General features: G+C 44.7%; 1 protein-coding gene across 7 annotated transcripts in view; it reads left to right on the top strand.

The window, feature by feature from the left end:
* Positions 1 to 10,577, top strand: part of klhl17 (kelch-like family member 17) — an 83,276-nt gene that overhangs the window by 27,009 nt on the left and 45,690 nt on the right. For 6 of the 7 annotated variants that reach the window (XM_043676136.1, XM_043676139.1, XM_043676138.1 and 3 more), the window contains 2 exons: positions 3,428 to 3,689; positions 6,719 to 6,840. In XM_043676136.1, the coding sequence (XP_043532071.1) occupies positions 3,428 to 3,689; positions 6,719 to 6,840 (384 nt within the window). Of the gene's footprint in view, positions 1 to 1,417; positions 2,083 to 3,427; positions 3,690 to 6,718; positions 6,841 to 10,577 lie in introns of all 7 variants that reach the window. The other variant, XM_043676140.1, reaches the window with a different exon arrangement.

Here is a 10,577-nt window from a genome sequence, read left to right as displayed (position 1 = left end):
GTGCTTTTATATTCCAACTCTCTTGAGATAATTGACAACATTGCATTTGCTTTCTTAATCACGGACTCTACCTGCATGTTTACCTTTAGAGAATTCTCGACTAGCACTTCCAGACCGCTTTGTATTTTGGCTTTATGAATTTTCTCACCGTTTAGAAAGTAATCCATGCTTCTGTTCTTTTTTCCAAAGTGCAAGACCTCGCATTTGCTCACATTGAATTCCATCAGCCATTTCCTGGACCACTCCTCCAAACTGTCTAGATCCTTCTGCAGCCTCCCCACTTCCTCAGTACTACCTGCCTGTCCACCTAACTTTGTATCATCGGCAAACTTCGCTAGAATGCCCCCAGTCCCTTCATCCAGATCATTAATATATAACTTGAACAGCTGCGGCCCCAACACTGAACCCTGCGGGACACCGCTTGTCACCGGCTGCCATTCCGAAAAAGAACCTTTTATCCCAACTCTCTGCCTTCTGTCAGACAGCCAATCCTCAATCCATACCAGTAGCTAAAAGGCATTTGGATGGGTATATGAATAAAAAGGGCTTGGAGGGATATGGGCCGGGTGCTGGCAGGTGGGACTAGATTGGGTTGGGATATCTGTATGGCATGGACTGGTTGGACCGAAGGGTCTGTTTCCATGCTGTACATCACTATGACTCTCTGACATTGCTGCAGGTGTGGAGTCACATGTAGGCCAGATCAGGTAAGGATGGCAGATTTCCTTCCCTAAAGGGCATTAGTGAACCAGATGGGTGTTTCCAACAGTTGTTAATGGATTCATGGTCATCATTAGACTCTTACTTACAGAGTTTACTAAGTTCAAATTACAAGATCTGCAGTGGAGAGGTTTGAACCTGGGTCCCAGGATATTACCTCGGAACAGTGTGATTAAGTTGACAGATAAACGAACAAATGGAAGTGGGATAAGCTGCTTCATGCACTGGTTAGATGAATGTCATATTTAAGATATTCCCACAAACAATTATTGTTAATTTTACCTGAAAACAAATTGTTGGAGATCACTGTGGGTCAGGTAGCATCCATGGAAGGAGAGCGCAAGCTGATGTTTCAGGTCCGATTTCAGGACCTGCAGTAATTCGCTCCTACGTTGTTAATTTTAAATCGGAGAACAATCTTTTATTTTAAGCAAAAGGATGAGGGCTAAAGGCAGATATATGAAGTTAGGCCACAGTCTGAATGCCGGAACAGGCTTGAGGGGCTGAATGGCCTACTCCTGTTCCTAATTGTGTTTAAAAAAAAAAGGCCATTCAGCCCAACACAAGTAACTTCCCAATGCTCTTCAGCCCTTTATCTCTGGGAACTTCATCTCCCTTCCCTCATTTTCCTCCCCCTTGAGATAAGTTTTTATAAGGTTTTGTTTTGCTATGTTTGCATTTCTTTCCCTCACTGCAGCTTTCCTTCTGGATCAGTTCCAGCCGCAAGAGAATGATATTGATGGTTATTCAAACAAAAAATGGCACTACGGAGAAATTTTGCCTCTAATTTTAGAAGCAGCCGGAGAGTCACCTGACAGCTGCCTCGGTGTGTTTTACCTCACGCCTGATCGAAAGCAAGGATTCTTAGTTAAATCACCGAGCGCTGGAGCTACGAGAGTGCGACTGAGAAAGCTGCACTTCACATTCGATTCTTACCTTCACCAGTTAATTGGCTGAAATCTGAAATCTGTCTGAACAAAACAACTGGGTTCAGTGGTGATCCAACGTCCAACCTCTCCTCCAACCTGGAGAATCCCACGGGAGCAAAAGTGAAAGTTGCCAAAATTCTTGGTCAATGTAAACGTAGAAAATAGGAGCAGGAGTAGGCCATTTGGCCCTTCCAGCCTGCTTCGCCATTCAATATGATCCTGGCTGAACGTCCAACTCCATACCCTGGCTGAACGTCCAACTCCCTGTACCCTCTGATCCTTTAGCCTGAAAATGTGATGTTTTGGCCTCAATCACTTGCTGTTCCACAGGCTCACCGCCGTCTGGGATGACCAGCGTTCTCCTCATCTCAGTCCCAAGTGGTCTATCCCATCTTTAGACTACGATGTTTGTTTTGTGTTTGTTATTGGAATGGTACTGTGGTTTTCAAATAATATTTAAATTTTTCTGGGTATTGATAATTGATATTGCTTGACCTGCCAAAGGGCATGTTCTTGGATTCTCTTAGATTACTCAGACTGTGAATGGCCGACCACATATTCATTAGGCTGTTTGGCCCATCGACCATGATCTGCCCTTCAATACAATAATTGCCTATCATCTGCCTCACCTCACACTTTCCTGTCCTTCACCCTCATTCAATGGTCCAATATTCAGGTGGAAGAAAACATTCGTTTTGACAAACATTTCCTCCCTCATTTGAAATGCATCTTTCACTTCCCAACCCCAATTATTAAACTGTTTAAATATGAAGGTGGGAAATATGGCAAAGTGGATCCCCATTATCCCTTTGGGAATGAGGAAAAAAGGAAGAAAATTCAATTGTGTTCCTCCGTTAGGTTCTATCATAGCTGATCCAGTTCCATAAACCTACCCTTATCCCAGATATAGCTTTTAATATCTTTTGGTGAACAAAAGAACCACCAACCTTTTTTAAAATTAATCATCAACCCATCATCAAGTGCCTGATCCAGATGAGTATCCAAAACTTGTGTTTCTAAGTTTTCTGTATTTCACTCCTGAAAGGTCTGCCTCAGTTCATCTCTAAACACTCATTCAAAACTCCCCAACCAACAGAAATCATTTATATCCAACTGTTTCCATTTAAAATCTTAAGCTTCGAGCAAATCCTTTCACCTTCAAATTTCCAGGGATACGCGGCCTACTTTGTGTAACCTCTCATTGTAATTGAAGTCCAGAGATTGTTCCAGTAAATCTTTACTGCACTCCCTCCAAAGTCAGTACATCCTTCCTAAGTTGTGATGCCCAGAGCCACTATCCTTGCTCCAGGTGCGGTCTAACCAGAGCTTTCTATAGCTGAAACCTGACTTCTATCTCCTTGTATTCACGTCCTCCAGAAATAAAGGCCGGCACTTCACTAGGTCTTTGGGTTTCTCTTTGTCCCTATTCAAGAAACTTATGAACTGTGCTTGTGAATCCTAAACTTATTTTGGATCTAAAAGGAGGTGAATTTTTGCCTTTCAGAGGTTTCATAAGTTCTTAGCCCAGGGGGTTGTGGCTGCTTCTTCATGTTGCACATTCAAGGTAGGGGTAGACAGATTGTTGATGTCTTGGGGCATGGAGGAATTATGGTGAAGGGCAGGAAAATGTGAGGGGAAGTAAAAGATCAGCCATCATTATATTGAGGGATGGGTCATGGTCGATGGGCCAAATAGCCTAATGATTAGGAATGTTCTTATTTCTTCTGTTACAATGTTGTTGCTGCCTCTTGTCGATGTGATGCTTCCCGTTTCTGTAGTCACAGAGAGTGAAACCTGCAAAAGAAGGCACCTCCGAGAGAAGTCCTGTCATGGAGGGTGGTATGCAGCTGCTGAACCGTGATGGCCACAGTATCTCCCACAATTCCAAGCGCCACTACCACGACGCTTTCGTATCGATGAACCGAATGAGGCAACGGGGGTTGCTGTGTGATATCGTTCTGCACGTGGGCAATAAAGAAATCAAGGCCCACAAACTGGTGCTGGCCTCATGTAGCCCTTACTTCCACGCCATGTTTACCAGTAAGTACCACGGTTTTCTTTATAGGTCTGTCTCCAAACGATTAAACCAGCTGGCTGTCGTTCCTGTTACAACGGGATCAGCGGCAAGGAAAAATTACAAGTGTGAAAATCTGGAATAAGAAGCAAGCAGCGGGTACCAGGCTGCTCTGTCAGTATTCCCCTTGAGGGAAGTTGGGTGTGGATGGGAAATGCTGGCTTTGCCAGTGATGCCCACGCCTATGAATACATTTTTTTTAACATTTGCCCCAAATGAGAAACAAAGATTTGACTGGCTTCAGCGTGAACAAAATTATAGAATATCTACAGTGCACAAAGGGGCCTTTCCCAAAGGATAGTGAATCTGTGGAATTCGCTACCCCAAAGTGGGACAGTCAGTAAACTTGGGGAGTTAGACACATTTTTAATTGGTAATGGGTTGAAGGGATTCGGGGAGAAGGCTGGGAAATGGAGGTGAGGAACATATCATTGATCGAATGGCCTACTTCTGCACCAATGTCTTATGAAGTGATTAGGCCATCGAGTCTGTGCCAACCCTCCAGACAACATCCCATCCAGACCCATGCCCTATCCCCGTGACCCTGCATTTTCTGTAGCTAATCCACCCAGCCTGGACATCCCTGCACATTATGGGGCAATTTAGCATGGCCCATCCACCTGACCTCACATGTTTGGACTGTGGGAGGAAACCGGAGCACCCGGAGGAAACCCACGCAGACACGGGGAGAATGTGCAAACTCCACACAGACAATCGTCTGAGGCGGGAATCGAACCTGGGTCCCTGGTGCTGTGAGGGGGCAGTGCTAACCACTGAGCCCCTGTGGTGTCTTCAAAGAAGACAGGATAGATTTTATTTTCCAAAATGTCATTGGTCAAAATAGATATTTGTATGAGGGAGGAGAGCCACTAAGCTTAATAGTTTGGGAGCAAGTAGCAAATTGAGAGACCCAAAGAGGTAAGAGCTCCTGAAAGCTATAGGAAGGGTGGGGAGCTAATGCAGCAGGTCAGTATTTCAAATAGGCATGTAACAAACTATCCATTCCTGCTCAATGCCCACCCATCACTGGGATGACTACTCCTTCCTTTTGTTTATAAGCCGTGCGGATATCCATTTGACTCGAATAGGAGATTGGTTGATTTAATAAAGCTTTCCTGAGTGGAACCAGGGAGAGTGGAGAGCTCCTGCCCATGGAAAATATGGATTATTTTGCAAAACATGTCCCTGACCTTGTCTTCCTCACCCCTGCCTGCTTTACCTGTGCCAGTGGACAAACTACAAACCCCACATTGTTGATCTATTCAAAGCCCCTTTGTGCTGTCTTTCAACGGGACAGTAGGATGCAGCCAGGAGTGGTCCAAACGTCAGAATGATGATGCCAATAAAAGATCCTAGGGAATAGAGGAAGGCCATTTGGCCCCTCATTCCTGTTGCAGCATTCAGTAGATCATGACTGTTCTTTGACTTCAGTACCATTTTCCTGCACTGTCCCTATCACCCTTGATATCCACGATTTCTGATGTCCAAGCTCATCCTGTACTTGGTCACAACTCCTGTCCAGCCAGCAGTGCTTCTCAGTTGAATGTTCCACCAGAGACCAGCATCTCCAAAACTCCGTGAATGCATTTTGAAGTTTCTAAAAGCTGAGAGGCGAAATTGATGATCCCCTTTTCAGGTCTGCAGTATGGTTGCTTGTTGAGTGAAAGTATCAATAACCTCTTGCAATAATTTGGGATGCGACAGTATAAGGGAACAGTGGCTCTGTTACTTGAGGAATAATTTGGCCTATTGACCCAATGACATGAATTCAAACCCCAGAAGGGTAACTAGTTGGGTTGGACATTCCCAGCAGGGACAGTGTTTTTGTTTTTGTTTTCTTTGCTTTTCTCTTTTGCACACTGACTGTGGTCCAGCCAGCACAGAGTCAATGCTCTAAACTGAGGAGATTCTAATTCTCTGGGTTATATTCCCCTATTTCTATTTTTTCTTTTTTTTTCTTTTTCTTTTTTGTCGTGTGTGTGCAGGTCTTAGACACAGTGAAAGACAACAGGTGTACAAATCTTTATTCAATTTCCACCACCAGGAAGAAAGGAAATACCAGGGTGGCCAGTGACCAGCAGTGCCCTTCTCAGAGGGCAATGCTGTGTGATTAAACAGTGAAGGGGAGGGCAGGGATTAAATCAAAATAGAGTTGGAGGGGGACAGGGTTAGGGTTTATTGACCTGCCCTCATTGTTCTTGAGATTAAAATGAACGGCCTTCAAGGCCATTTGAAATGGCTAATAAGTATCGACCACATTGACATCCTGGAATTGCTTGTAGGCCAGACTGGAGGAGAATGGCAGATTTCCTGAAGACTTTTAAGACAATCTGGTGATTTCAAGATTGTCATTACTCATTATCATCGATTTTTAATGAGCTGAATGTAAATTGCGGAGGTGGGAATTGAACTCCTGTTTCACGACCGTTATTCCGTGTGTCTAATAAGGAAGTCCCCATGACACCAATGCAAGGTTAGATCAGTCAGGAGGAGGCTGGTGTGGAACATGATGCATCAGTTTAGATCAAGTGGTTTTGCTGTGAATTCTATCATGGTGTCTGTACCCCTTTATAAGCGACAAATGATTGAGTTGACTTACAAGTGTTGAATGTCATAGGGCATGTGACAATGGAACCTAGGTGGGACAGAGAGGATGGGATGCGGGAATTATGAAATTCCAATGGGAGCGGATAAATGGGATGTCCCTTTTTTTTCCCCTGATGCTGACTCCTGTGAATTATCAGCTGGGGAGTTTCGACCTCCTCCTGGGTAGATTATGTTGGGCTTGTTTCAGTGAGACCTTTGATAGCTGAGAATAAACTGTTTGTCTGTGCAGCGTTCCACCATGTAGATGAAGTGATGGAGGTAAACCCCAGCATGATATCTCCCTCCTGTCCACCATCGCCACCATGACTGGCAACAGGTAAAGCAAACGTGATCATTCAGGTTCACCATAAACTATTTCTGTGTTTTTTCTTTCTGTCGTTGCTTGCAGATGAGATGAGTGAGAGTCGCCAAACACATGTTACATTACATGATATTGACCCTCAGGCCTTAGAGCAGCTTGTACAATATGCCTATACTGCCGAGATTGTGGTGGGCGAGGGAAATGTACAGGTAGGTGGTCTCAGATGAATGCCTTCCATGATTTGCCATGTTTTCCATGAGGATTGATGTTGTGAAACTTGAAAGAGTTCAGAAAAGATTTACAAGGATGTTGCCAGGGTTGGAGGATTTGAGCTATGGGGAGAGGCTGAATAGGCTGGGGCTGTTTTCCCTGGAGCATCGGAGGCTGAGGGGTGACCTTATGAAGGTTTATAAAATCATGAGGGGCATGGATGGGATAAATAGACAAAGTCTTTTCCATGGGGTGGGGGAGTCCAGAACTAGAGGGCAAAGGTTTAGGGTGAGAGGGGAAAAATTTGAAAAGGACCTAAGGGGCAACTTTTTCCCACAGAGGGTGGTGCGTGTATGGAATGAGCTGCCAGAGGAAGTGGTGGAGGCTGGTACAATTACAACATTTAAAAGGCATTTGGATGGCTATATGAATAGGAAGGGTTTAGAGGGATATGGGCCAAGTGCTGGTAAATGGGACTTGATTAGGTTAGGATATCTGGTCCGCATGGATGAGTTGGACTGAAGGGTCTGTTTCCGTGCTGTACGTCTTTATGACTCTGATTGATATGAGTCGCATTTGTACATTTTTATAATCGCTTGCATTTTGCTTTAGGAAGGAGGAGTTTTGGGGAGCAAAAGCAAACAGCAATTCTTTTCACGTGTAACTTCCTCTGCAGTAGTGAGCTCATCTGAGATTCTGCCCCCTGACTCACATGTGTCCCACCCATCCGTTACCTCATTATATACGGCCATACCTCTCGCCCAGCTTCCCCAGCACAGCGAAAACATTGGCAAAGCAAGAAGTTACTTAAGTATGTCCTGTCTACCAAAAGCAGGACCAAAGACCCAACCAATTACTGCCCTTTCCAGCTGCTTACGGTCAAAGTGATCGAAGGAATGGTCTGCCATGCTATCAGGCCGCCCCTACTCGCCAATGACCTCATTGGTTCTCCATTTGCATTTTGGAAGGATTACTTGGCTCCTGACCTGTTACTGTCTTCACCCCAACGTGAACAAAAAGCTGAATTTCAGAGGTCGGGTGACCATGATGTTAGAATCAATACTCTACTCAACTAAGTGCAATGTAGAGACAGAGTTGGACTGAAGGGTCTGTTTCCATGCTGTAAGAAATAGGAGCAGGTGAAGGCCATTCACCCCTTAGAGCGTGCTCCACCATTCAATAAGATCGTGGCTAGTCCAACATTCCTCACTTTTCAGTCTATTTCCGATAACCTTTTGGTTCCCTTCCTGATCAAGAATCTGTTTCTGTTTGTGTGTCTATCTGTCTAACTATCTATTTTAATTTCCTTTCTCCTGGTTATATTTTATTAAACAATTTGCAGTTTACAAAACAGTTAACATTAACAGCTGTATACAACGAAACAGCAGTTTACAAAGGAGAGGAGCAGCAAAGCCAGGACCCAAACCCGACCGTTCAACCAGTTTTCAGGGAAATGAGGACATACCTCAAATTCTACTTTCAGTCATCACAAAATAGCAAGCACATTTAAGATAGTCCAATTAAATTTAAAAAGTGTATAAATTACAGATACCCAGCAAGCCCCACCTTCCAGCCACTCTCAGGCAGCCCGCCCCTGCACCTCTTCCAGCTTGTCCATCTATCAATCTGTCTGTCTATCTATCTATCTATCCATCTATTTATCTATCTATCTGCTTGTCTATCCCTCTGTCTATTTATTTATCTATCTATCCGTCTATCTGTCTGTCTTTCTATCCATCTGTCTATGTAGGTTAAATATACACAGGGAGAAGTGAGGTTGAAGTCAAAGAGGATGAGAGGACAGCTCACCACTGACTGGAGTCACGCCGAGCACAGCAGATGGTGGTTAGTGGCTAACCACCTCAGCCCCAGGACATCTCTCTGCAGGAGTTCCTCCGTGTTGTGCCCTCGGCCCAACTATCTACAGCTGCTTTCTCCATAAATCAGAAATGGGGTTGTTCACTGATGATTGCACAGTGCACAGCACATTCCCAGTTTCCAGGATAATGAAGTAAGCTGTGTCCATGTGCATGGCGACCTGGACAACATGCAGGCCAGGGCTGAGAAGTGGCAGGTAACATTTGTGGGGTGTACCAGTGACAGGCAATGACCAGCTCCCAACAGAAAGGATCTAACCACTTCCCTATTCAGTGATTATTGCCATCGATGAGTTCTCCACTACCAACATTCTGGGGATTAGCATTGACTAGAAACTCAACCAGACCAGACATATAGGTACTGTGGCTACAACAGCAGGGCAGAGACTGGAGATTCTGTGAGCCACAACTTGCCTCCTGACTCCCTAGAGCTGATCCACAAGATATAAGTCAGGAGTGTGATAGAATACTCTTAGGCCTGCATGAGTGCAGCTCCAATGACACTCAAGAAACTTTACACCATCCGGGATAAAGCAGCCTGCTGACTGACATCCCATCCACCACCTTTGACATTCATTCCCTGAGCATGTATGTACAATGGGAGCAATGTGGACCAGTTATAGGATGCACCACAGCAACTCACTAAGGTTCCTTTGAATACCTTCCAGACTGACAGGCTACACCACCTAGGATGACTCTGATAGCACAGGGAACACCACCAGGTTCCTCTCCAACCTGAATTGGAATATATCACTGCCCCTTCCCTGTCACAGGGTCTACATCCTAGAAGTTGCCCCCTAATCCCTGCAGATGTAACCACACCATATGGGTGTAGCAGTTCAAGAGGCTACTCACCACCACCTTGAGGACAATTGTGATAGGGTCTTGCCAGCAATGTTCACATCCTAAGAATAAATGAATAATTTATTGATTCATGCAATTCCTTGCTTTCTAAAATTCGGAGTCTCCATCACTCTCTCTGTCCTTTTGTGACACTTCCTCAAACCTGTTTCATTGACAAAACACTTGATCCTGCATCCAGGTATCTTATTGCATGGCCTAGAGTGAAAGGTTGTTCAATTACATTCCTATTAAAGCATCTTTGGATGCTTTATACAGTTAAGGTGCTATACCAATGCAAATTGTTGTATATTGTTGCACAAACGTTTTTCAAAGATATTGAATTCCCAGTTGCCAACTTGAAAGAATTGCATAACAAATTTTCAAGTTTGAAAACTTTTACTGTAACAAACTAAAAGTGACATTGACTTAACACTCTTTTTCGGGAACCTGTACTCTAACTGCAGAAAGGCTTCTTCTGTGAAATAACGCCACCCAAAACTCTCCAACAGTGAGCTGTCCCTATCTCCTCCATGGTATTTCCCAATCTGGCTTTTATGTTTGCCCTGGAGAGTCCTCCCTCTGGCCAAAGCTAGGCAAATCTTCCTGCCTTGTTTAAATCCTGATGAACTCAGTCTCATTAATCTCCCACCTCAATTTTGTGTTGTGAACCACAGCGATCTAATGTATCTCTCTCTGCCAAACTCAAAACTCATTCTCTCTCTGACCTTATGAGCGGCATGGCGGCACAGTGGTTCAATTCCCACCTTGGACGACTTTCTATGTGGAGTTTGCACAATCTCCCCGTGTCTGCATGGGTTTCCTCCGGGCGCTCCGGTTTCCTCCCACAGCCCAAAAGATGTGCAGGTCAGGTGAATTGGCCACGCTAAATTGCCCGTAGTGTTAGGTGTATGGGAATGGGTCTGGGTGGGTTGCTCTTCGGTGGGTCGGTGTGGACTTGTTGGGCCGAAGGGCCTGTTTCCACACTGTAGGGAATCTAAAAAAAACTCATCTAATCT

The sequence above is a fragment of the Chiloscyllium plagiosum genome, chromosome 34 (assembly GCF_004010195.1).
Source record: "Chiloscyllium plagiosum isolate BGI_BamShark_2017 chromosome 34, ASM401019v2, whole genome shotgun sequence".
Taxonomy (NCBI): domain Eukaryota; kingdom Metazoa; phylum Chordata; class Chondrichthyes; order Orectolobiformes; family Hemiscylliidae; genus Chiloscyllium; species Chiloscyllium plagiosum.
Note: the sequence above shows the minus strand (reverse complement) of the source record. Positions and strands in the feature narration are given on the sequence as shown.